This window comes from Schistocerca gregaria, chromosome 2 (assembly GCF_023897955.1).
Source record: "Schistocerca gregaria isolate iqSchGreg1 chromosome 2, iqSchGreg1.2, whole genome shotgun sequence".
Lineage (NCBI taxonomy): Eukaryota > Metazoa > Arthropoda > Insecta > Orthoptera > Acrididae > Schistocerca > Schistocerca gregaria.
Genome location: NC_064921.1, coordinates 543607745 through 543635552, shown reverse-complemented (window position 1 = coordinate 543635552; position 27808 = coordinate 543607745). Strand labels below are relative to the sequence as shown.

The window sequence follows — 27808 nt, the reverse complement described above, 5'->3', positions numbered from 1 at the left end:
CAGCTGCGGCGCCCCTCCTGGGATCATGACCACATTGGTTGGACTCTAGACGACTAGAAAACCTTGGCTCGGTCAGATGAGTTCCGCTTTCAGTTGGTAAGAGCTGACTGCAGGGTTAGTGTGAGGCGAAGACTCCACGAAGCCGTCCAACCAAGTTGTCAAGAAGGTACTGTGCAAGCTGGTGGTGTCTCCATAATTGTGTGGGCTGTGTTTACGTGGATTGGATTGTTGGGAAGTATTTATCTGAAGGTATTTTCTGGAATGTAATGATGTTCAGAAGGGAAACGAGGACGACAAACAGTCAGACAAGAAGAGAATAGAAGCTTTTTAGAGGTGGTTTGACTATTATTAGGTGGTTGTGTTCGGCTACTTGTTCCCAAACAATGATGGAATTTTTATGGGTGACAGTACGCCATGTCACCGCGACTGCTTTGAAGAACATTCTGGACAGTTCCAGCAAATGATTTGGCCACTGAGATCGGCCGATATGAATCTCATCGAGCGTTCGTGGCACTTAATCGAGAGATCGGCTCGTGAACAAAATCCTGTACCGGCAACACTTCCGCGTTAATGGACGGCTATAGGGGCGGCATCGCTCAGAATTTCTGTAGCGGACTTCCAACGATTTGTTGAGTCCTGGCACATAGAGTTGTTGCATTAAGACGGGAAGAAGGAGGTCCGGCACGATATTAAGAGGTATCCCATAACTTTTGTCACCTCAATGGAAATATAAAGAGTGTATCGTAATTGTATAAACACAATCTAGAAGCAAAAATGTTTAGTAAGATGGGTTCTAAAGTGCACTTGCTCTTCTTCGCTACTTTGCAACCCGTCTCTTTACTGAAAAAGTGCTAATAGTTCTTAAGGTATGCATTTGAAAGCCCACATTTACTGGAGTTTTTTGTTTCTAATATCGTGTACTTTCAGCTGCATGCTTTTACGCCGTTATATTTGATACACTGTGTATTAGTTCGTTGTTGTTGTTGTTGTTGTTGTGGTCTTCAGTCCTGAGAATGGTTTGATGCAGCTCTCCATGCTACTCTATCATGTGCAAGCTTCTTCATCTCCCAGTACTTACTGCAACCTACATCCTTCTGAATCTGCTTAGTGTATTCATCTCTTGGTCTCCCTCTACGATTTTTACCCTCCACGTTGCCCTCCAATGCTAAATTGGTGATCCCTTGATGCCTCAGAATATGTCCTACCAAGCGATCCCTTCTACTTGTCAAGTTGTGCCACAAACTCCTCTTCTCCCCATTTCTATTCAATACCTCCTCATTAGTTATTAGTTTGTTGGGAAGTCTTTATCTGAAGGTATTGTCTGGAATGTAATGTTGTTCAGAAGGGAAACGAGGACGACAAACAGTCAGACAAGAAGAGAATAGAAGCTTTTAAAAGGTGATATGACTATTATTAGATAAGTAACTCGGGTAAGTAAAGGTTCTGAACTGAAATGGAGAGAAAACAAATTTCATCAAGAAATCGTTAATTTGGTAATGGGAGAAATGCGAGAGAAGTTAGGTTGCTGGCGTAAGCAGTTTCGAATGGGTGTAAGTGGCAGATGATATCCTGAAATGATTAGATTTGCACAAGACAGAGTAAGGTGGAGAGATACATGGAACAGGTCTTCGGACTGAAGATCGTAACAGCAACAAAAGTACTGCACTACGGCATCTTTCGGGGAATTGGAGGCATCTCTCAGAATAGATTAGCATGCAGAGCTACATCGAACAGGTGTTCGGACTGATAGCCACAGCCACAGCAAGAATACCGTACTACAGGCTCTATCGAGGAATGGGAGGTGCCTTTCTGGTGTGGAGTGACGTAAACACTCCGGGCGCGCGCTTGCGGCACTGACCTTGGAGCCGACGGCGTCGCCGGTGGCCTTGGAGTGGGCGGCGGTGCGGCGCGCGCCGCGCTGCCGGTCCAGGCTGGCGATGCTGTTGTGCGGCGACGTGAGGCCCGACTCGGTGCTCTGCGTGCTGAAGCGGCGCTCGCGCGCCCGCCGCTGCTCCTCGCGCCGCTTGCGCTGCCGCTTGATGGCCAGCGCCGAGTGCAGCCCCATCGCGTGCATCGCGCCGCCTGCCCGCACCGCAGCACAGCACAGCGGTCAGACGCGGCCGCCCAGCCGCGCTCGACGCTCGCGTGCTCCAGGGCGCGTCGTTTCCGAACCGCGCCGATACTGCGCTAGCCGACCTCTTAAGCTCGTGTAATCGGAACGCAATTTTAGCTCGGATAGTGGCCAAGTACGACGTACGCTGCGAGATCTAGCAGCCCAGACGTCAGGAAGTGCGGCAGAATGCTTCTTCGCGAGACAATGCTGCGGCGTAGGTTGCATATCGTCGGTTGCTGACTCTGCGGCTTGAGCTTTATTATTAATTCAGTCCCAAGTCACCGTGGATGGAATTGACTTTTTAAAACCACTGATACGGTGTTGTAGTTTAACATCCAACACCCTAAAACCATTTACCGTGGCATCGTTTGCGAGTAATCGAAAAAAAGGAAAAAAACCAGTATTTCTTCTGATAGACTAGTGCATTGTAAATAGTGTAAATTCAAAACGACGCCGCAGTACAGCGTGTCAGTTACTTGGCCGGTGCGTTGAAGTTTGTCGGTACGATCCCTGTAGGATGCTATCTATTTTTTTTTATATCCATCAAAAACACAACGATCATTATATAGTATTTCAGTTTATTTGTTTCAACATAATTTTGTACATTTATAATCCTTTGCCAAATCATTTTAAAATCGTGTTAACTCAATCATTTACCCTCATTTTTGCTTCGTTTTATAGTTTTTTCCTGTGGAATCTTTGTCCATGTGGTTTTAATTTTTCCTTATCAATCCTAATATTTGACGAAATATACTATTTGCACCCAATGTGCAAATGTGTCAAAAATTTATTTTTTGTTACATTTTGTGGATTGTAATCGTCATACAAACGTATTAGGCATAAACTCATCTAGCACCACTCACAAAACAACACAGATCAAGATTTGAACGAAAGAAGGTTTCGCAAATAAAACGAAATACGAGCAAAATAAGTAATATATGAGGAGATTAAAAAGTTTTCATTTGAGGACATCACTGCAGCATTTGCAACACAGTGACAGGCCGACGCATATAGACTGAAGAGCCAAAAGAACTGGTACACCTGTCTAATGTTTTTTATTTCAGTCTTTTATCACAATATATAATATATAAAGTATATACACCTAGTGAGCAGTTTGTCTTTCAACATAATACAGCAATACGTATCACAATATACGATCATACAACCAAGAAGATGTACAGAAAATACGGTAAAACGCACCTTTTTTACACCATGTCCTAAAGTGATAAGGCCATAATCGCATCGTCAAAACATATAAATTTAATCAGCATAGCATCGTCATATACAAGGTGGTCAGAAAATGTGTGAAATGCTTGTAGGGATATTACAGGGCAGGTTGTACTGAGACATAAATGTTAGGAAAGAAATTCGATACGTTGCTCCGTTTCCGAGTTATTTAGCAAAGAATTTAGCCAAGCGGGGCGTCTTGCGCTCACATTCAAGCGGCCTGCCAGGGGCGGTGTTGCCCAACGAGTGCTTTGTCTCGTTACCTGAATCTTGAATTTACGCGCGCGACGATCTGATTGGCTAACTTCAATGCTAAATAACTCGGAAACGGCGCAACGTATCAATTTTTTTTTTTTTGTAACATTCATATCTCAGTACAACCTGCCCTGCAACATCCCTACAAGCGTTTCAGACATTTTCTGACCACACTATAGATCTAAAATAAGGCGTAGAATAGGCCGCATCGTCAGCACAGTCATTATTGCAACTGGCTACTGAAGTACAGTAGCTACCAGAAATCTGCCTACATCATCTCTAGATGATTTCTGGTAGCTAATGTTGCAATCCTGACTGTGTGGACGATGCGGTCTATTCTACGCCTTATTTTAGATCTATAGGACGATGTTACGCTGATTATATTTATATGTTCTGACGATGCTATTATGGCCTTATCACTTTAGGACATGGTGTAAAAAAGGTACGTTTTACCGTATTTTCTGTACATCTCCCTGGCTATATGGTAGTATACTGTGATACGTATTGCTGTATTATGTTGAAAGACAAACTGCTGACTAGGTGTATATATTTGTATATTATAGATTTGAGGATGGTGGTTACGGACTGAAACAGGTCATCGTCCAAGGAATTCATATTGTGATCAAAGACTGAAATAAAAAACATTTGACAGTATTGGATCACTGTTTGTATACGCGACCATGTCGCAGTTGGTGACACCTAATACCTGCAGTGCCCCTGCGAGCACGCAGAAGTGCCACAAGACGACGACGTGGCGTAGACTCGACTAATGTCTGAAGTAGTGATGGAGGGAACTGATACCATGAATCCTGCAGGGCTGTCAATAAGAGCACGAGACGGTTGAGATCTCTTCTGAACAGCACGTTGCAAGTCATCAAGGTATGCTCAATAATGTTCATGTCTGGGGAGTCTTTAAATTCAGAAGAGTGTTTCTGGAGACACTCTGTAGCAATTCTGGACGTGAGGAGTGTCGCATTGTCCTGCTGGAATTGCCCAAGTCCTCGGAATGTGCAATAGACATGAATGGATGCAGGTGATCAGACAGGATGCCCACGTACGTGTCGCCTGTCAGAGTAGTATCTAGGCGTATCAGAGATCTGATATCACTCCAGCTGCACAAGCCCCATACTATTACAGAGCTTCCACCACTTTGAACAGTCCTCTGCTGAAATGCAGAGTCCATGGGTTCATGACGTATCCATACCCGTAGACGTCCATACCGTCAGTACAATTTGCAACGAGAGTCGTCCGACAAGGCAACATGTTTCTAGTCATCAACAGTCCAATATCGGTGTTGACGGACCCAGGTGAGTCACAAAGCTTTGTGTCGTGCAGTCACTAAGAGTACACGAGTCGGCCTACGGTGCCGCCGTGGTTAAAGTATACTGTGCATGGCAAAATGGCGCTATCCGAAACTGGCGCGGACGTAACCGAGGTGCACCTGCGGTTATAGATGGCACTGGCTGTAAGGCGGCTGTGGAGACCTCTACGGGTCAAGAGACGTGCAACTGTTGAGCAACTGACCACGTAAATGAACCAAGGGCTACCAGTAGAATCTCTTAAGCGAATGTCTCTGCGTATGGACCTTCGCTGCAGGCGCCCGGTTGACACGTCCATGCTGACTGCTTTTCATCGATGACGAAGTCTGGAATTTGCATGCTAATAACGCAACTGGAAGTCCACAGAGTGGTACAAAAAATGGTTGAAATGGCTCTGAGCACTATAGGACTCAACTGCTGTGGTCATTAGTCCCCTAGAGCTTAGAACTACTTAAACCTAACTAATCTAAGGACTTCACACACATCCATGCCCGAGGCAGGATTCGAACCTGCGACCGTAGCAGTCGTACGGTTCCGGACTGCGCGCCTAGAACCGCGAGACCACCGCGGCCGGCCAGAGTGGTACAGATAGCCTCTCCAGATTAATAAGTGCACGATGTGAAACGTCTGAAAGCAATGACTATTCAACAATTGCTGGAAGGGGAAAGGCTGGAGGAGTAAGCTTTATGGTCTGGGGAATGTTTTCGTGACATTCTGTGGGTGATATCGTCATTTTGGAAGCCGCAATGGATCAGCACAAGTACGCATCTATCATTGGGGGACAATGTCCACCCCTACATGCAGATTGTTTTTCCTCTGCACGTTGGCAGCAGGACAATGCAACGTGTCACACAACTCGCAGTGTGGTTCGAAGGTCACCAGGATGAGTCTACTGGACTAGCCTGGGCACCAAACACCCAAGGTTTAAGTGCAATGCAGAATCTGTGGGACTCACTCGACCGGACTGTTAGCAACGTGGATCCTCAACCGAGAAACCTAGCGCTGCTGGCCAAGGGACTGGAGTCGTAGCGGCTGTACGCCCCTGTCTGTACCTTCCAGACCTTCACTGACTCCCTTCCTCTACGTCCCGCGCTCCAAAAAGGTGGTTTCTCACGCTTTTGACAGATGGTTACATTAATGTTGACATGGCAGGCGAACAACAATATTGCGGAACGATAAGTAGTAGCGTCGACATGCACTGATCCTATCGCTGTCAAATCGCGCACCCTGCCATTAGACGTCTTTCCTCCTCAGACGAGGTGTAACACGATACTTCCACAAAAAAACCCAAAACTCAAATTATATTTTTGAATGAGAAACCCACTACGTATTCTTTCCCTGTATACAGAATGTAGTTAGCGTCATTCTTATCTAATTTAAGCGTTTTCGCCTGAATACTAATCAACTGCGTATCCAAGCATGTAGTATACCGCATGCCATTTTGAAGTTTCTTACATGCCACCTTCACCTTGTTGAAATTTGAATGGCGAGTGATGCCAATATCGATACGTAACAGTTTTGTTTCAATGTCACACTGAAGTTTTAATTTTTGTGCAAAGTCGAATGTCGAATACAAGACTTTGGCGACGCATTGAAGCATTTGGTGCCGCAATTACCACGTATGATGAGCCTGTAGCTATGAAAGCACGGTTTTGGTGTCTCTAATTCTTGATGTCTGTGGCTGATGCAAATAAAATAATGAATTGTTATTTATCTCAACGTTTTTTGGTGTTTTGTAATACTGTTTGATAATTTCACATGTGTTTTCAAGAATACATCGAAATGAAATGTTTTCAATGTTATACCACACTCCTGGAAATTGAAATAAGAACACCGTGAATTCATTGTCCCAGGAAGGGGAAACTTTATTAACACATTACTGGGGTCAGATACATCACATGATCACACTGACAGAACCACAGGCACATAGATACAGGCAACAGAGCATGCACAATGTCGCCACTAGTACAGTGTATATCCACCTTTCGCAGCAATGCAGGTTGCTATTCTCCCATGGAGACGATCGTAGAGATGCTGGATGTAGTCCTGTGGAACGGCTTGCCATGCCATTTCCACCTGGCGCCTCAGTTGGACCAGCGTTCGTGCTGGACGTGCAGACCGCGTGAGACGGCGCTTCATCCAGCCCCAAACATGCTCAATGGGTGACAGATCCGGAGATCTTGCTGGCCAGGGTAGTTGACTTACACCTTCTAGAGCACGTTGGGTGGCACGGGATACATGCGGACGTGCATTGTCCTGTTGGAACAGCAAGTTCCCTTGCCGGTCTAGGAATGTTAGAACGATGGGTTCAGTGTCCCCTCGACGATCACCAGAGGTGTACGGCCAGTGTAGGAGATCGCTCCCCACACCATGATGCCGGGTGTTGGCCCTGTCTGCCTCGCTCGTATGCAGTCCTGATTGTGGCGCTCAGCTGCACGGCGCCAAACACGCATACGACCATCATTGGCACCAAGGCAGAAGCGACTCTCATCGCTGAAGACGACACGTCTCCATTCGTCCCTCCATTCACGCCTGTCGCGACACCACTGGAGGCGGGCTGCACGATGTTGGGGCGTGAGCGGAGGACGGCCTAACGGTGTGCGGGACCGTAGCCCAGCTTCATGGAGACGGTTGCGAATGGTCCTCGCCGATACCCCAGGAGCAACAGTGTCCCTAATTTGCTGGGAAGTGGCGGTGCGGTCCCCTACGGCACTGCGTAGGATCCTACAGTCTTGACGTGCATCCGTGCGTCGCTGCGGTCCGGTCCCAGGTCGACGGGCACGTGCACCTTCCGCCGACCACTGGCGACAACATAGATGTACTGTGGAGACCTCACGCCCCACGTGTTGAGCAATTCGGCGGTACGTCCACCCGGCCTCCCGCATGCCCACTATACGCCCTCGCTCAAAGTCCGTCAACTGCACATACGGTTCACGTCCACGCTGTCGCGGCATGCTACCAGTGTTAAAGACTGCGATGGAGCTCCGTATGCCACGGCAAACTGGCTGATACTGACGGCGGCGGTGCACAAATGCCACGCAGCTAGCGCCATTCGACGGCCAACACCGCGGTTCCTGGTGTGTCCGCTGCTTGTACAGCCCTCTCGCAGTGTCCGGAGCAAGTATGGTGGGTCTGACACACCGGTGTCAATGTGTTCTTTTTTCCATTTCCAGGAGTGTACTTAGAGAGTTCATTTTTTTGTTTTCTTTTCTAATACAAAACTAGCAAAATGAATCCCTGGGCAATGCCGCGTTTGTCAGCTAGTAACAGATAAAACACGACTTATCCTAGACTTACCGAACTTTAATAAGCCAATTAAATGTAATAATTCGAAATGGCCAGAACAGTTAGTCATCTCACCTAACAGTCCCCACGCCTTTAATTGCATCTCATTGTATGGGATATCGATGGCATATTTATCTAAGTCAACAGTTATATGCAAAAATATGCATGAAAGATACCGCGATAATCTGAGTGTAATGAAAAGTGCACCGTTTGTGGTCGTTAGGCGTTGGGATATCAGATTTCCTGACCATCCGGCGGTAGCGACAGTGCACTCAATGTGCGCCCATTGCTTTCGGCACTATGTGACCACGTCTTGCCAAGCGTGGAAGGTACTGCCCTTTGGCTTGTCGAAGGCAACAATCAGAGGTGGTTCTCTCAGGTCAGCTGGGACACCTGCTGAATAGAAAAAACTGAACGGCGGAGCAATACAACCGGCAGCCTGTCGTTGTTGAAAGATCGGTTACACAGTCGCTGTCAGCGCTCCTCAATCGACACAACCAATGGATGTTTGGGAGGAGCCGCGCACGCATGTGAGCAGCTGTCCAAAATGAGGTGAGACCGTTCATCACTGCCTCCCCTTGCTGAATACTCCTACTTGTCAACTTTGGTTGGGCTACTGATAAATTACTCGTGTTTATATATTACTTATTCGAGTTGTAAACAGGATAGATGGTAATCAAAAGCAAATCAAAGAAATAATTATCAAGCTACATTATTATACCAAAACATTGCAACTTTAAATGCGCTCGGAGTAGAAAATTGAAGATCTTCTGTGCACGATGTAGGACGTACTTGAAAATCCAGTAGAGGCTCGGTAGCCTGTGCCTCTCTGCAATCACAGTTGATGGTATTCACAAGGAAATGCTGTTTCTGCTAATTACTGCTGGATCTTCCAACTCCAGATCGAGGACGGATGAGTGACCTCAACAGGATCCAATTTTGTTCATGCTCAGATGTGAGGTTCTCCGGACGGTAGAGTTATTCTCAAGTTGAGAAAAGCACTACTGTTTTCTTGCTGTTGCTAGCACGACTGATGTGGTCTAGACGAAACTTCTAGTCCTCTATCCTGGGGCTGCCGGAACGTGCCCAGGCGGTATGCCTGCGAGCCGGTAAAATTTTACGACATGTGTACGTTTAAAATAAAATGTAATATGCCTACACATTTCGATTAGCGTCTTGTCAGCTATGTTTCCATGGATACCTGGTTTAGAAATCCAGGTACTGAACTGAAAATCAGCACTTCAATTCAGTGACGTCTTAGGTTGCTAGCTGTTCAAGAGTAATGTGTTTTTCCTGTAGTTAGTTTGTGTGTGTGTGTGTGTGTGTGTGCGCGCTCTCGCGCGCACCACTGAACGACTATTTTTCCACTTAGATTTATGGAATCCTTTGGCCGCAGTCTTTTGTGTTTATTCTTTTATAAATAGGTCTTTTTGTGTTGAATAATTTCGGAAGGAGGAGAATAACCCGCCCCTTGTCACGGAAAATAGCAAATCCAATATCATCCAAAGTGCAGGACATGAAGTCCTCCTGAAACTAGGTAAAGAAGTCTGAACTCTTTGGGCAAGCGTCAAATGATATTTATTGCCGTTGCGTGTTGAGTAAATTCACCGCACAGCAACCAAAGTTATCGCAAGGCTTACCAAAATGCTACAGTAACTTACAGCACAACTTGTAAGGGTCAGTCATGTATAAACTAACTCTCCGAGAACGATGTATGCGACGTGTTTTGTATTGCTGGATCAATAGCAGATAGTAGTGGCTATGCAGTGACTAGTCGCACAAGCTGTAGGTCATAAGGCTGGACCATAGACCCCCAGTAAACGACTCATGCGGCTCCTGACATCGGAGTGGTGTGATGGGAGACTCAAGAGTGCGCTGTCCGGGAAGAAACACCTAGATGGATTCGACGGAGAATGAAGGGTACGTCAGCAGGGTTTACCATTCTCAAAACACACTGATGGCTCCATTCAGCAGCCACCAAATGAGTCCTATTGACGTGTTCGGCGCTGGCGGGCACAACTAAATAGTCCAGTTGTACGGAACAAACAAAAGTTTATTGAAAACAATTTCCACAAAAATATTTTTCACAGTAAAATAAAAGAAAGGATGTTCTCTCCGCTTTGGCGGATAATCTACGACGAATATCTGGTGGCACTATGTCTGAGAGCTGGTAAAGTTTTAGAAAAGTTGTACGATTCAAACAAAATGTAAGAAGCGTACACGTTTCGATTAGCGTCTTGTCAGCTATGTTTCCGTGGTTACTAGGTTTAGAAATAGAAATGGATGCTAGACCTTCAGTAACTGATAGAAAATAAATTAAGGTTCGTAAACAACGTTGTGAGCCATTTAGAATTCCAGAATCAGAAAGTACATAAATTAGATCTGAGATATTTGAAATTTTTACACACGCTTCAGTGAACACAGTCTTAAAGTCTTAACAGCTCTATGTTAAAAACAGTGGATTAAGTATTTGTAGTCACACCTCTGTGAAGAGCAGAGACTTGAACTCCTAATAACTTTAGATTAAAACGGAAAAATAGCTTTCTCACTTCAGGTTTAAAACAAAAGGCCAAATTCATGTTTCAATCAAGAAGAATAAACACTTAACAACTGTTACGGTATACTTCGCTGAAGAAGTATTAAGAGCCAACAGTAACGAAATATCTAAGTCCGATAAGGATCGAAAATTCCAGTCTGACACTATCTTTTCGTATAAAAGAACAGTAGTGTAATTTTAGTAAGTCCCAACAAGCATGTCCATGTCACTTTGATTCCCAGCTGGGGAGGGTGGCATGCTGTCCTCGGCGCGGCGTAGTAGAGATCTTCAGACTGCTGCCTGGTACTAAACTGCTCTTCTGAGCTTGTATGTCGGCCTAAATCACCTTGCGGTCGGATATGTGTGGCCACATATCTAGCGCGTGTCTTGGCGGATGCACGAAGAGGTTTGCCGTCGACCTCTACCGCCGCCATGTACGCCGCTTGTTGACATGGTCAGAAGGCTGTTGACGCCCTGTGCTGGTCCGGCAGCGGAGTTCCGCGATTGCGAAGTTCCATGTCGTCTGCACTGCAGGGGCTGAGCTCGCTGCAACCCACATGACGATTGAGTTGTGCACGGAGCCGTTGGCGCCGGTTGTCTAGGGCGCCACAGCACCTGTTCCCCTACCCAACAGCTCTTCAGACCACAACGCCAGGAACTGGAAAGGTGTGTGTGTGTCGAGAATCGCTGTTTGCTGTGATTTTTCGGTAGGTCGTCTAGAGATACGTTTCCGCCGATCTGACCACCACAAGCAGAAGCGAGATTCGTCGCTCTAGACCACAGTATGCATCTCAATGTCCCAGTTGGGGCTGGATCCACACCATCCAAGTCTTTGTTGTCTGTAGTATGGTCTCAGTGGTTAACGATGAATGCCAACTCGAGATCTCAGTACAGCTTCCAGTAATCGTTCCCGACAGTTTATGGTAACACTGCGCCTTTCACGTCTGCGCAGTCCAGTTTTTGTCATCCGTCACTTCGTTAGAGGCAGCCGGGAAAAGCCTGCGATCTTGTCGTGGCATACTCCGACTGGAAGGATGCCCGCCAACTCTTCTTGCCACACTGTTGTCTTGAGTCTATCTGTGGTCATCAAAATACAACCAAATGACTGTGCCATCTGTCATTATGATGTTCCCATGACCCTGATTGGAATGATTTGACCATTTTGAAAGTATTGAAAGATGGAGTAAACTGAATGTGTACGTCCTGTGGGTAGCATGCGAAGAGACCTACACCTAAGAAGTCTCAGTAACGTCACACACACTCAATAATAATCATATACTCACACCTTTCCTCACATGTAACAAAGGCTTTTTTCTGTGCTGAACATAAGTTCGCAAAAGGATAAAATTGTAATCAACATATCCTACAGAAACCAGATGGCAATTATAAGAGTCGAGGGGCATAAAAGGGAAGAAGTGGTTGGGAATGGAGTGAGACAGGGTTGTAGCCTATCCCCGATGTTATTCAATCTGTATATTGAGCAAGCAATAAAGGAAGCAAAAGAAAACTTCGGAGTAGGTATTAAAGTCCATGGAGAAGAAAAAACGTTGAGGTTCAAATGGTTCAAATGGCTCTGAGCACTATGTGACTCAACATCTGTGGTCATCAGTCCCCTAGAACTTAGAACTACTTAAACCTAACTAACCTAAGGACATCACACACATCCATGCCCGAGGCAGGATTCGAACCTGCGGCCGTAGCGGTCACGCGGTTCCAGACTGACGCGCCTAGAAGCGCAAAACGTTGTGGTTCGCCGATGACATTGTAATTCTGTCAGAGACAGCAAAGGACTTGGAAGAGCAGTTGAACGGAATGGACAGTGTCTTGAAAGGAGGATATAAGATGAACATCAATAAAAGCAAAACGAGAATAATGGAATGTAGTCGAATTAAGTCGGGTGATGCTGAGGGAATTAGATTAGGAAATGAGACACTTAAAGTAGTGAAGGAGTTTTGCTATTTGGGGAGCAACATAACTGATGATGGCCGAAGTAGAGAGGATATAAAATGTACACTGGCAATGGCAAGGAAAGCGTTTCTGAAGAAGAGAAATTTGTTACCACCGAGTATAGATTTAAGTGTCAGGAAGTCGTTTCTGAAAGTATTTGTATATGTGTAGCCATGTATGGAAGTGAAAAATGGACGATAAATAGTTTGGACAAGAATAGAATAGAGGCCCTCGAAATGTGGTGCTACAGAAGAATGCTGAAGATTAGATGGGTAGATCACATAACTAATGAGGAGGTATTGAATAGAATTGGGGAGAAAAGAAGTTTGTGGCACAACTTGACAAGAAGAAGGGACCGGTTGGTAGAACATGTTCTGAGGCATCAAGGGATCACAAATTTAGCATTGGAGGGCAGCGTGCAGGGTAAAAATCGAAGAGGTAGACCAAGAGATGAATACACTAAGCAGATTCAGAAGGATGTAGGTTGCAGTAGGTATTGGGAGATGAAGAAGCTTGCACAGGATAGAGTAGCATGGAGAGCTGCATCAAACCAGTCTCAGGACTGAAGACTACAATAACAACATCCGACCGACATGTAAACGTTGGTGTATCAGTTTGGCAGAGTTAAATCAAAGAGTTTGTGGTGTGATACCATTAAATTCCATCTGAGCTATGAAGATTATTGTATTCTTCACGCGCAGAAGAGAACTTTCTTGTCAAAACTTGTCGTTTGAGAAGTGATTTGTCACTAATTACGAAGGCGTGGTGAAAAGTAGTGCTTCTGGATTTTCATATGAAAACTCCTAAAATTTTTTTAATAAAACAAACGTTATTGACATTCTACATCCTTATTATTCGTGTCTATATATTTATCTCAACAATCACCCCGACGAGGAACACATTTCTCCCAACGACAGACCAGTTTGTTGATACCGTCAGTGTGGAGTGTCAGACTTTGTTAAGGGGCCACAGCCTCATCTCTGCTTGCATCGTTTCATCACTAAGAAAATGAAGTCGTCGAAGTTGTTCTGTAAGTTTTGGAACCAGATGAAAATTGGATGGGACCAAATAGCGACTGTTCAATTGGTTCAAATGGCTCTGAGCACTATGGGACTTAACATCTGTGGTCATTCGTCCCGTAGAACTTAGAAGTACTTAAACCTAACTAACCTAAGGACATCACACACATCCATGGCCGAGGCAGGATTCTAGCCTGCGATCGTAGCGGTCACTCAGTTCCAGACTGAAGAGCCTAGAACCGCACGGCCACACCGGCCGGCAATAGGGACTGTATCGAGGAAGATCGACGACAGTGAAGCCAAGGTGTCGAATTGTTGCAGATGTAGCAGCGCCCGTGTGTGGTCTAGCATTGTCATCTTGTAGGAGAGGGTCCTCCATGTGTGGACGAACGCCTCGAATTCGAAATTCGATTACAACCCGCTCTTTCTAACACAACAAGTTAGTTACGTTACACACAGCCATGTTACACACTACAATTCGGGACCTTATAGCTGCAGAGGGCTGCAAATATGTAGACATGAAGATAAAGATGTAAAACGTTAACGACGCTGGCTTTTTAAAAAAGCTTTGTAGACATGTAGATAAAGATGTAAAGCGTTAACGACGCTCGTTTTTTAAAAAAGCTTTAAGAAAGCTCATAAAAAAATTCGGAGGTATACTTTTCAGCACTGCCTCTTATGAGTGTTGTAGCTAGCGTTTCAAATTGTACTATTATGTATGAAACTCGCCTCCAGTTATAATGAAAATCAAAACTCATTCTTAGCCTTTGTAAAATCGGACTAGAGGAAAACAATTTTATAGTCACTGAGAACATAATTAAATCAATTCTGCCGGCACTCACAGTAAGCTACAAGCAGCTGGGATTCAGCGTTTGAATGTTCGTGCTGGAGTGGTTCACGTACACACTATAGTAGCTGTGAGACGAGGCTGGTGGAGGTCCGAGACCGCTGTTGCGTCCTTCGACCCGGTGGTCCAGTGCACAGCTTGCAGACAGACAGCTACGCTCCCAGCGACGCGGAATTGCGGGCTGAGCTGCCCGGCAGGCCGGCGGCTTTCATTACGGAGCCGGCCTGTGGCAGTGGGGCAGTGGGGTAGGGGGAAGGCAGGGGCGCTGGCTGCAGGGGGCAGGGGAAGGGGAAGGGGAAGGATGCAGGGGAGCCTCGCAGCTCCGCCACGCCCTCCCTCTAGTGCTGGCCACTGCCACTGCCACTGGCGGCGCTGCGCTCGAGCAGCAGTCTGTCCGTCACAACCACTGGTGACTGTTGACAACACGCAGGCGAGACAATTTTAATTCTTGTCAGGTCTAAACTAATATTTCTTGCCTAAAGCACTTACTGCGGACACGACACTGTACAAAGCGTTAGGCTTAAGACCGCTATCATTCGGTCAACGGGTCATGATATCAAAATCATTGAAGAGGATTACGACTAAAAATAAGAAGACGACAGCTGCAGTCACTGCACAAATGAATGTCTCACTCGCGAACCCTGTCATCACTAAAACAACACGACGCGAGCTCTATAAGCAGGGAGTTCCAGAATTCCAAAACCACTCACTAGTGAGCGAATGACCGTAACTGGAAAACATGATACCGAAGCCATAAAACCTCGAATGTGGAGCAATGGAAGAATGTATTTTCGTCGGATGAGCCTTGTTTCACACTGTTTCCAGCTCCTGGCTGAATTAACATCCCAATAGCGATACACAGCAGTGGTTCGGTGATGATTTGGATAGCCTTATCGTGGTATTACAAGGGTCTATACTCACTCTGGAAGATCGCACTGCTGCCAAGAATTACGTAATCATTTTGGCTGATCGTGCTCATCCCGTGGTATAGTATTTGTTCCCCAATGGTGAAGCTGTGTTCCAAGATGACATGGCTCCTGTTCACACAGATCTCTTCGTCCAGCACTGGTTTTGCAAGCACGAGAATGTATTATCACATTTTTCCTGGTCACTAAAGTCATCAGATATCAATATTATTGAATCCTGTGATCTACTTTGGAGAAAAGTGCTTGTGATCGCTATCCACCTTCATCATCGTTATCTGAACTTGCCACAATTTTGCAGGAAGAATGGTATAAGACTCCTCTGAAACCATACATTACCTTTTTTTATCCACTACGAGACGGCAGGAAGCTGTTATGAATGCCAACGCGTTTCCTACACAGCATTAGGCATGATAATGTGTTATGTTTATGATATTTCTTTATTTCTGTCTCCACCCTGGAAACTCATAAATAATTTTCTTTATTGAGAATATAAGAAGCTCTGTTTATTACGTTTCCTTGCGCCACATTCAGTGTCACTTTTGTTTTCTGTTGAATATCGGCCTTCCAGTACAAGGTATTGGGTCTTATTAGTCAAATATTCATCGACTCAGTCGCATATCTAAGAAGATACAACGTGAGATCGTTTCTTAGTCATCGATGATGTAGAGCAGTGCTGAAAGACTGGGAGATGGAATATATCTTTTCACACGAAATTACTGTCTGTAAGATTTCATTTATGAACAAGCAAGCTGTGTTTTCGGAGTCCATGCTGATTATTTGAGGACGGTGTAGTTTAAAACGGCCACCATTGGTACGTCAGAAGATTCACGGTTTCGACATGGGTAGATGACCATGAATTTCTGGCTTTATTGCACCACAATTAAATTTCTAATCATGGTAGCCGTTTAGAGCCTTCAAGGAGAAAATGTCATAACCGTCAAAGGGAGGAAGAGCCCTTAACGAGAGGGAGCGATTTTAAGACTCTGAACTTGCCTTCAGGAGGACGAGACCAAGTTTAACGTACCTTTTTTATTGAAGTGAGCTATGGAAAGAGCTTTTTGTTTCTAACTGACATAAGAACGCTAAATTCGTAAACACTGGCACTCACTAGACGCAATTTTAATGGTATATATTTAGTGCCTTGATGCGATTTGAAACATTACACATTCACAGAGTAAGTTGGTTCAGATCACACTCCGGCCACCCTTGGATAGAAATTTCATAATTTTAGGTGGAAGCTGAGGTGCTTCATTCGATGTCATGGCCTATTCCATCCTTATTACGATAGAACTGAGATACTGATCCTCTCCAAACAAACGTTTGCCGAATGATTGAACGCAATGGCTACGACGGGAAGCGGGAGTGTGGTGGTTGTTTTAGGGGTATCTCAAACGGAATTTTTTAAATAAGTACCTATTCTTCTTTGATTCCCCAGCCTCAGCATATCCCTCAGTGTTGGGTAACGTGGAGTGACATGGGGAAACCGGAAGACAGACTTACATAGGCACTCAGATACAAGAGCAGCGCGGTACACAGCGAAGTAAAGCGAATATGTCGCGAGGTTACGCCTGCAGTGTGGACAACACATGAAACGTTGCAGTGTCTCGGGTTGCCCGCTTGCCAGGCAAAAACTTTTCACCGAAAAGTATGTTTCCTGGTGTTCCACTAGGCGGCACTAGCAGAGCCACCAGAGGTCGTGTGTAGAGGCAACCTCCTTACTTCCGCAAGACACGTGACCGCGAATAAGTCCCAAGATATCCTGCCACCAAACGATATTTTACGCGGTAGTTGACTCCGAGCAGCGACCCCAGTTCTGACATCCATCCCACGCCTACACCACCGTCTACGCTGACGCTGCGAAGAATCCCACAGGTCGCCAAGACGCCGCTGATGGATCTGGTTTCGTGGCTGTGGATATCGTAAAACTTGGCTCGAATTATTCTTATAATACACTGATTCTAGTCTGTTCCAAGGGAACTTCAACTCCGTGTTTAGACGGAAAAACTTAAAGCTCTGTGTAATTTTAACTTCGTACATTGACGAAAGAACTGAGATTTTACATCAACTTCATTCCAACAAAGTCTCAACGAGGCCTAGCATTTTCATTTTGTGTGATCAACTTGTTGGTGTCTGAACTACAGCCTTTAGTCAGTGACTTTCACTTGTCAGTTTTGCATTATTATTCGTTGGAGTAGACGAGCACTGTTTCTTGGTTTTGCTAATAACCTTTTTGAAGAATTATTGAGATGGTTTGTGTCGCTTACGGCGTATTCTTCAAAAATAGTCCTAGGCAATGTCTACTACGAAGTCTATGAGATACCTGAAGTTTCTATGCAACCATAGAGTCTGCGGTATCTCCGATACTAACTGCGAACACCAGACGGATGCAGGTTCTTAGCTGAAAGTAACTGCTTTCCTTGTCGAAAAGTGGCATTTGCGGTTTCCGAACGGTGTCTATATCAGAAATTCACTTGTGAGGGACTCAACTCAGTGGAGTAGAAGAAAGCCGAACGACAAATAGGAGCTCGGTGTTATGGATTTTGGTGATGGAACTGTCTAAAATAGAATTCAACAAGCGTGTTGGTGTACAGGAGAATACGGGGGGGGGGGGGGGGGGGCAAGGTTGGGTGACAGAATGTGTAGTGCGGCGAGAAATTTTAGAGAGTAAGTAAGGAAGAGACTGAAGATCCGACCTGAAGTGGCAGAACATGGATAAATGCAGTCTTCCCCGTGCTCGGTGAAGTGCCGAAATGATCCCACTGTAATTAATTTTCAGGTAGCAGTGAGGAACTATGTTCATTAGAAGACTGCAGGACACATAGTTGTCTGTTGCTGTGACTAGTGTCCAGGAGGGACTTAGAATGTATCAATGTATAAGGGATTTTCTGAGGCTTAGCCAAGCTTTACGCTTCCAAATGAATGAACGTATGTAGGCAGGAATTTCAGGAGAAGTTTTAATTTATACTAGCGGCCGTCGTTAGTAGTCTTTTCTCCTTTAGACGTTCTCAGATACTTTGAGTTGTCGCTCTACTCCAATGTGCACCTTAATCATGGTGTATGGTAGATAATCACTAATGTGCAAAATTTGGGACGAAAGTAACTTTCGAAAGATGTGTCACTGTCAAGTAATGTAGCTCGATGAAAATTAGAGCATACACTGATCAGCGAGAACGTTATGACCAACCGACCTACTGTCAATATAAACCCGTTCAGGCGATAGCAGCGACACCTGGAGATGAGTGACTGCTAATCAGATCCAAGCACGGAGCATGTAGTATGAGTGAGCGTACTCCCCCTGTACAGAATGTGGAAGGCGCGAGATCTATTTGAGTTTGAACGAAGGCAGATTGCGCTGTCCCAAAACCTCGGAATGAGCAATTCGGAAACTACACGAGTTGTCGGGTGATCGAGGAGTTCTTTGGTGGGTTTCTTCAATAGGTGGCAAAACCAAAGTGAAACCACGTCCAGACGTCGTGGGGTTGGGCGGCCAGCCCTGATTACAGATGTCGGACGTCGTACCTTGGGCAGACTGGTAAAACAGGACAGGCGGCGAACTGTGGCAGAACTAAGATTAGACTTTAATGCTGGGCAGGGTACAAGTGTGTCTGAAGACACAGTGCACCGAACGGTGGCTCTCCGCAGCCGACGACCCATGCTTGTGCCAATTTAACACGCTGTCATCGACAACTGCGACTGGAATGGGCACATGACCATCGGATGTGACGTTGGCACAGTGGCAAGACCGTTGCAAGGTCTGATGAATCTCTATAAATTCTCCATCATGTCGATGGAAGTGAGTAAATCAGTCATCTGCCAGGGGAACAGCTCTTTGACAACTATACTGCGGGAAGGAGACAAGCTGGCGGCGGCTCCATTATGCTCAGGGAAACATTCACGTGGATTTCTTTGGGTCCATCGGACCTCGTGCAAGGTACCATGACGGCCGAGGAGTATAGTAAACTGGTTGCAGGCCACGTACACCCCTTCATGACGATCACGTTTCCCGACGGCAATGTCACTTTTCAACAAGATAATGCGCCATGTCATAAGGCCAGGGGTGCGATGGAGTGATTTGAGGAACACAGTTGTGAGTTAGAATTGATGTGGTCGCCATGTATTAACCTACCGAACACATTTGGGATGTGACAGAAAGTGGCGTAAGAGCTCATCGCGCCCTCTCCAAAATTTATAGGAGTTGGGTGAATTATGCGTGCAGATGGTGAGTGAACGAGCATTTCGCTCTCATTTAAGTATGTGGCTGAAACAGCCTTCAGGAATTGTGAAACGAACCCTTTCGTACAGGACCGGATGCCATAGAGGGCGCAGATTCACCACGAGATGGGGAAACTCACAGGCGTCTATTGTCTATTGAGGCCTAATCGCTGTAGTGTGCGAGTGCGACACACGAGAACCTACGTCATAGGGAAAGCAAGTAGAAGCCATTTGTGGCCGAGGAAACGTAGCTGTGTTAAATATGGCGGCCCTAAGATCGGCCATAAAGGGAAACATTTATGAAAACTATTGAATTCTGTAGTAGTTCAGGGAATGAAGCCACAGTAATTTTAATCTGCCAACCTTCATAAATTTTCATGGTGATGCCAATAAAACTCGAATATTGATCATATCTATAATAGTTTAGGATTTACTGTTAAAGTGAAATTAACAAGTTTTGCAACAAAGACCAGAATGCTAAAATATGAACGCTTTGGTCGATCTTAACGATCGACGTTTCATGTAGAAGCGCATCATTAAAATGACAAATATTGTAAATATCAACACTGTAACTTCATTTGTTTAAAATATGCAGTAAATTTAAATTATCATTATTTTCGGTTAAGCATCTTATCATCATTTCTTTGATACAAACCACTTTGTACGAGGACGGTATGACTCCTTATTGAATCATTAAGTAATAGAATATTTGTTGTTAAGTTTAGTGCATAATAGTTACTTTTGTTCTTTATTTTTTTATCAGAAAAGGCTATTGGCCGTGACATTCGAAGTTAAGAAGGAAATTGTATTGGTTTTATGTAAAAAATTTAACGTTTATTATGTAATAGATATTATTGTTACTTTATTTAGAACGTGAAAGTGGTCAGGCTTTGATTATTTAAATATTTAAAAATGTAGAATAATGTACAGTAAGCTGCAGCCAATCAGATGGACGGCCCCGGGAAAGGGCACTGCGCTAGTCAGCTGAGCGAGGATATTCGGCTCGTGGGAAGCGCGGCCGGTGACGGACAGAAGACAGTGCTGGTGGAGACGCGGAAGCGGGCGGTCGGTGTTTAGGTAATTAGGAAGACAAATGGTTTAAGTCAACCCGCGTTGAGTGGTAACGAGGGACTTGGTCTCTGAGCGGTGAGTAGCCGCACGCCTGGTGTGAACGCTAACTTTTCGTGTGGAGCATTGGACTTATAATTCGCGATGAGATTGTGATTAATCGTACGGTGTCAAATGGATATGCGCTCGAGTGTTACAGTAACCCTAAATACCAACACTTTCGCTATTAGTTTGCTTTCTGGAAAAAACATTATTCTAACAAAATCGCAGCTGGATGGCCTACATCATTTATGGGTCGTTGATTTAGTTCCCGATATTATTTTACTGTTATTATATGTTATATTAACTTTGTATTTCCCAAACTTGCCCTCAGCCAGACAATTTAACCAAAGGGTCAGAGGTGTCTAGTTTAGGGCGTGTAATACGACATGTGCGGTTCACCCACTACATGAGTTTGAGCCAAGACATTTCGATGAAGGGGAACCGCATGTGAGCCCGAACATCTTTGGGATGTTAGCTCGCAAGATGTGGCGCCATATCCCTGCAGCGACCTACCAAAATATCCTTGCTTCCATGCCACGAAGCTTCGCCGCTGTTACCCTCTCCAAAGTTGGACATGCCGACTATTAGGCAGGTGGTCATAATCTTCTGGTTGATCGGTGGACATAGAGAAAACTGCTACAACATAGTAAAGTAAGGTAACTAAAAGAAGTACGCAATGAGACGAACAGGAATGACACTTTTAGTCAAAGACAACGTTGTTGTTGTGGTCTTCGGTCCAGAGAATGGTTTGATGGAGCTCTCCATGCTACTCTATCCTGTGCAAGCTTCTTCATCTCCCAATACCTACTGCAACCTACATCCTTCTGAATCTATTTAGTGTGTTCATCTCTTGGTCTCCCTTTACGACTTTTACCCTCCCCGCTGCCCTCCAATACTGAATTGGTGATCCATTGATGCCTCAGAATATGTCCTACAAACCGATCACTTCTTCTAGTCCAGTTGTACCACAAATTTCTCTTCTCCCCAATTCTATTCAGAACCTCCTCATTAGTTACGTGATCTACCCATCTAACCTTCAGCATTCTTATGTAGCACCGCATTTCGAAAGCTTCTATTCTCTTCTTGTCCAAACTATTTATCGTCCATGATTCACTTTCATACATGGCTACACTCCATACAAATACTTTCAGAAACGACTTCCTGACACTTAAATCTATACTCGATGTTAAAAAATTTCTCTTCTTAAGGAACGCTTTCCTTGCCATTGTCAGTCTACATTTTATATCCTCTCTACTTCGACCATCATCAGTTATTTTGCTCCCAAAATAGCAAAATCCCTTTACTACTTTAAGCGCCTCATTTCCTAATCTAATTCCCTCAGCATCACCCGGTTTAATTCGTTTACAATTCCATTATCCTCGTTTTGCTTTTGTTGATGTTCGTCTTATAGCCTCCTTTCAAGACACTGTCCATTTCAAAGACAATAAACATAAATACATAAATTGCAGTGTCTTCAACGTCATTACGATCAAAGACAATAATCCTGCTGAAGTCACTGCAATTTATGATGCCCCCTGGATGTTACAAAAGGCGGGACGTGGTTCCTAATAGGGTGTGTGATCATTAAGGAATGGACTGTATGCTCTGCTACTTTCTCCCACGCTAACTACAAGATTGGTCCATTCTTGTGGTAGGGCGTTCCATTCATCCACCAGCGCTGCCGAAAACTGCAGGATGGTCATCGGGGCGTGTGGACGTGCTGCAATAAGTCTCCCCAACGCATCCTGTATGTGCTCGAAGGGATTTAAGTTGAGAGTTCAGTTAGGCCAGTCCATTCGCCGAATATCGTTTCGTTCCAAGAGGTTCTCTACCTGCGCTGTTCAATGCAGTCCCGCATTGTCATCCATAAAAATGAAGTCAGGGCCGAATGCATCCGTGAAAAGACTCTTTTCACCTTTCAAAGATTTGGAGGTTAGCACACCCAAGAAACATTATACCTCGCATACTATAACACATGGGCCAACAAAACGATCACGCTCCACGTGGTTGTGGACGTATCCTCATTTGGGGAGATGTGGGAACAGGTAATTCCCTGTAGAATACGATCATTTTGGTGGTCAAGGTCTGCGGGATGGGGAGGAATAGTGTTGGAAGGGTCTAGAGACCTCAAAATCTTTGAATCCGGTACACTCACCGGTAAACATTACTGTGACACTATACTCCCTCCCCATGTGCGTCTTTTCCTGAATGCGCTCGGCATTGACTTCATTTTTATGCATGAAAATGCAGGATCCCATCGAGCAGCGAGAGTGGTTGAGCTCTTGGAGCGAAAAGTCTGGCGATGAACTGGCCTGCTAGTTCCCACGTCTTAAATTCCACCGACCGCGTGTGTAATACATTCGGGAGACGTATTGGAGCATGTTCAAATGCGCCAACTACTGTCCAGCAGGTGTCATCCGCGTAGGTGGAGGAATGGAACGCCCCACCACAAAAACTCCGTACCAGTCTTGTGGAAGCGCGTTGCAGAGCTTGCATTGGCGTTCGTGATTATTACACCCCTATTGAGAACCATGTACTGCCTTTTGTGATGTTCAGGGAACCATCATAAATTGCAATGGCTTCAACGTAAATATTGTCTATAAATAAAAGTGTCATTTCTGTTTGTCTCACAGAGTATTTCAGTTATCTTCTGTACTATACTGTAGTAGTTCTTTCCAAGTGCGGTCCAAGTTCGGTCGAGCTATGTTACTCGGAAATGACACATCCTGCGAAAGTTGCTTTCGTACTTAAATTTGCACACTACTGCAAGCGAACGGAAGAGGTGTTTAATTTTAGTTTGTCAGTCTTCCGGCGTTGATATCTCTGCAGTTCGCAAATCTTACCATTGGATCTCGTGTCTTCGATTCAGCCAGAGCGTCGTATCGATTTTTATTGGGGAAATTACTCTTGTCTCAAGGAGTGAATCTTTGATGGCGAGGCTGGCGGTCAAATAACTTTCAGTTTATCGATACTGGTAGAGAAGTAGGTTCGAGGCAACTGAACGTGAATGTCTTTATTTAGATGACTAAATAAAAGGGTGATAGGGCCTAATTCACGTGGGATCAAATGTCGATGCAATCTTCCTGATTTCTGATTTTTGTGCTTTCGCTGAGACACTTGCGGCAAAGATCGTAGTGATTCCATTGGTAATGTCTTGGATTTCTTAGCCTCTCCTTATCTAGTCAGCTTATCGACCAGTTCAAGTTATCAGCGAGGCATCGAACTATAACATTCCTCCATTCAATGCACCCCCCGAAGTGATCTTCAGTGAGTTTGAAATTTGCCCCCCCCCCCCCCTCCCCCCCCCTGCCACTGTGGTCGAGCTTCAGTCCAGAACCGCGCTGCTGCTACGATCGCGCAGGTTCGAATTATGTCTCGGGCATGAATGTGTGTGATGTCCTTAAGTTAGTTAGGTTTAAGTAGTTCTAAGCCTAGGGGACTGATGACATCAGATGTTAAGTCCCATAGTGCTCAGAGCCATTTGAACCATTTAAAATTTGCCCTCGCTGATGATGGTGCAATTGCACAGGAAGTACAGGCAGACCGCTTCCTTTTCCCGCCCGGAGAAATCGATACAGCTTCAGATAAAGCAAACGAGCAGGGCTTTTGACGGTTATTTCTCGCGATCGTGATGGCAAAGACCTAATGACGGAACATATGGCGAGCCTGTAGCACGCGAACGGCTGTGATTGCGCTACCTGACGGCGCGGCACGCGGCAGTCATTTACGCTGAGGTGACAAAAGTCATGGAATATCGATGTGCAGATATACAGATGGCGGTAATGTCGCGTACAAAGCTATAAAAGGGTAGTGCATTGACGGAGCTGCCTTTTGTGTTCAGGTGCTTCACGTGAAAATGTTTCACACGTAATTATGGCCGCAAGACGGAAATTAATAGACTCTGAACGCGGAATAGTAGATAGAGTTAGACGGATGGGATATTACAATTCGGAAACTGTTAGGGAATTCAATATTCCGAGGTCTACAGAGCAAGGGCGTGCCGAGAATACGTAATTTAAGCCATTACCTCTCACCACAGATAACATAGTGAGCGACAGCCTTAACGACCGACAGCAGCGACTTTTATCTAGTCATTGCTAACAGACAAGCAACAGTGCGTGAAAAAACCGCGGAAATCAACGAGGGACGCACGACAACGTATCCGTTAGTACAGTGCGACTTTAATGAGCTATGGAAGCAGACGACCGACGTGAGTGCCTCTGGTAGCAGAACGACATCGCCTGTAACGCCTCTCCTGGGCTCGTGACCAGACCACGTCGGTTGGACGGAAGCGGACTGGAAACCCGTGGCCTGATCAGATGAGTCCCGATCTCAGTCGGTAAGAGGTGATCGTGGGCTTGGGGTGTGGCGCAGACCCCACGAAGCCATGGACATACACTCCTGAAAATGGAAAAAAGAACACATTGACACCGGTGTGTCAGACCCACCATCTTTGCTCCGGACACTGCGAGAGGGCTGTACAAGCAATGATCACACGCACGGCACAGCGGACACACCAGGAACCGCGGTGTTGGCCGTCGAATGGCGCTAGCTGCGCAGCATTTGTGCACCGCCGCCGTCAGTGTCAGCCAGTTTGCCGTGGCATACGGAGCTCCATCGCGGTCTTTAACACTGGTAGCATGCCGCGACAGCGTGGACGTGAACCGTATGTGCAGTTGACGGACTTTGAGCGAGGGCGTATAGTGGGCACGCGGGAGGCCGGGTGGACGTACCGCCGAATTGCTCAACACGTGGGGCGTGAGGTCTCCACAGTACATCGAAGTTGTCGCCAGTGGTCGGCGGAAGGTGCACGTGCCCGTCGACCTGGGACCGGACCGCAGCGACGCACGGATGCACGCCAAGACCGTAGGATTCTACGCAGTGCCGTAGGGGACCGCACCGCCACTTCCCAGCAAATTAGGGATACTGTTGCTCCTGGGGTATCGGCGAGGACCATTCGCAACCGTCTTCATGAAGCTGGGCTACGGTCCCGCACACCGTTAGGCCGTCTTCCGCTCACGCCCCAACATCGTGCAGCCCGCCTCCAGTGGTGTCGCGACAGGCGTGAATGGAGGGACGAATGGAGACGTGTCGTCTTCAGCGATGAGAGTCACTTCTACCTTGGTGCCAATGATGGTCGTATGCGTGTTTGGCGCCGTGCAGGTGAGCGCCACTATCAGGACCGCATACGACCGAGGCACACAGGGCCAACACCTGGCATCATGGTGTGGGGAGCGATCTCCTACACTGGCCGTACACCTCTGGTGATCGTCGAGGGGACACTGAATAGTGCACGGTACATCCAAACCGTCATCGAACCCATCGTTCTACCATTCCTAGACCGGCAAGGGAACTTGCTGTTCCAACAGGACAATGCATGTCCGCATGTATCCCGTGCCACCCAACGTGCTCTAGAAGGTGTAAGTCAACTACCCTGGTTAGCAAGATCTCCGGATCTGTCCCCCATTGAGCATGTTTGGGACTGGATGAAGCGTCGTCTCACGCGGTCTGCACGTCCAGCACGAACGCTGGTCTAACTGAGGCGCCAGGTGGAAATGGCATGGCAAGCCGTTCCACAGGACTACATCCAGCATCACTACGATCGTCTCCATGGGAGAATAGCAGCCTGCATTGCTGCGAAAGGTGGATACACACTGTACTAGTGGCGACATTGTGCATGCTCTGTTGCCTGTGTCTAGGTGCCTGTGGTTCTGTCAGTGTGATCATGTGATGTATCTGACCCCAGGAATGTGTCAATAAAGTTTCCCCTTCCTGGGACAATGAATTCACGGTGTTCTTATTTCAATTTCCAGGAGTGTAGGTTGTCAATAAGGCACTTCCAAAACTGGTGGTGGCTCCATAATAGTGTGGGCTGTGTTTACATAGAATCGACTGAGTCCTTTGGTCCAACTGAACCGATCATTAACTGGAAATGGTTAGTTTCGTCTAGCTGGAGGCCATTTGCAGCTATACAGGGATGTCCTGTCACTGGGCCACAATTGTTCACGATTGATTTAAAGAACATTCTGGAAAGGTAGAGCGAATGATATATTCACCCAGATCGCCCGACTTGGATTCTATAGAACATTTATTTGACACAAACGAGAGGTTAGTTTGTGCACAAAATCTTTCACCGGCAACAATTTCCCAATTAGAGGACATCCGACGACTTGTTGGGTCCACGTCAGGCCGATTGCTGCACTGCGTCGGGAAAAAGGAGGTCCGACACTATAGCAGGACGTATCGCATGATTTGTGATACGTCAATGTATAAGCGAGGGAAAAAGCAGGGTGGCGAACCGTGCCGGTACGCGTGGCGTCGCGTGGCGCCGGCGGGAGGCGGCGCGGATCATTGGCCGCAGCCCCAGCCCTGATAACGCGACACTCGCCGTCCTATCTGGCAGCAAACACGCACAGGTAGCCCGCGCAAACACAGCCGCCCCATATGATATGCCGCCTCTCGGCATCAGTCTTCGGCTCACTGCGCAACTCACTCCTGTCCTGCTGCCCTGCTTCCATGAAATTCTAGTGTTGTACAACATTGTTAAGGCTTTCGTGGCCACTTGCTGACAAACTGCCTATTGGCTTCTGTCTCGAGTTCTTAGGCCGACGTTCATCTAATGATTTAAGTGACGTTTCGCCAGCACGAGTGGCTGGCATTGTCAAAGCTTCACCCTCCATTGCCGGTAGTGAACTAGAGTTGAGCTCTCGGTCGCAGACTATACAGGGTGTTACAAAAAGGTACTGCCAAACGTTCAGGAAACATTCCTCACACACAAATAAAGAAAAGATGTTATGTGGAAATGTGTCCGGAAACGCTTAATTTCCATGTTAGAGCTCATTTTAGTTTCGTCCACCTACGCTCAATGGGGCACGTTATCACGATTTCATACGGGATACTCTACATGTGTCTTTACAAGGACGACGCAACATGTGGTTCATGCATGACGGAGCTCCTGCACATTTCAGTCGAAGTGTTCGTACGCTTCTCAACAACAGAAATTCGGTGACCG

The 27808-nt window shown here is 46.1% G+C and overlaps 2 protein-coding genes across 2 annotated transcripts in view; both read right to left on the bottom strand.

Annotated features, from left to right (window-relative positions):
- Positions 1–27808, bottom strand: part of LOC126335871 (uncharacterized) — a 1498073-nt gene that overhangs the window by 78857 nt on the left and 1391408 nt on the right. The gene's annotated exons all lie outside the window — the stretch shown is intronic.
- Positions 1–27808, bottom strand: part of LOC126331570 (uncharacterized) — a 308007-nt gene that overhangs the window by 20172 nt on the left and 260027 nt on the right. The window contains exon 2 of the mRNA XM_049996504.1: positions 1859–2082. Coding sequence (XP_049852461.1) covers positions 1859–2074 — 216 coding nt within the window. The 5' untranslated portion in view covers positions 2075–2082. The remainder of the gene's footprint in view (positions 1–1858; positions 2083–27808) is intronic.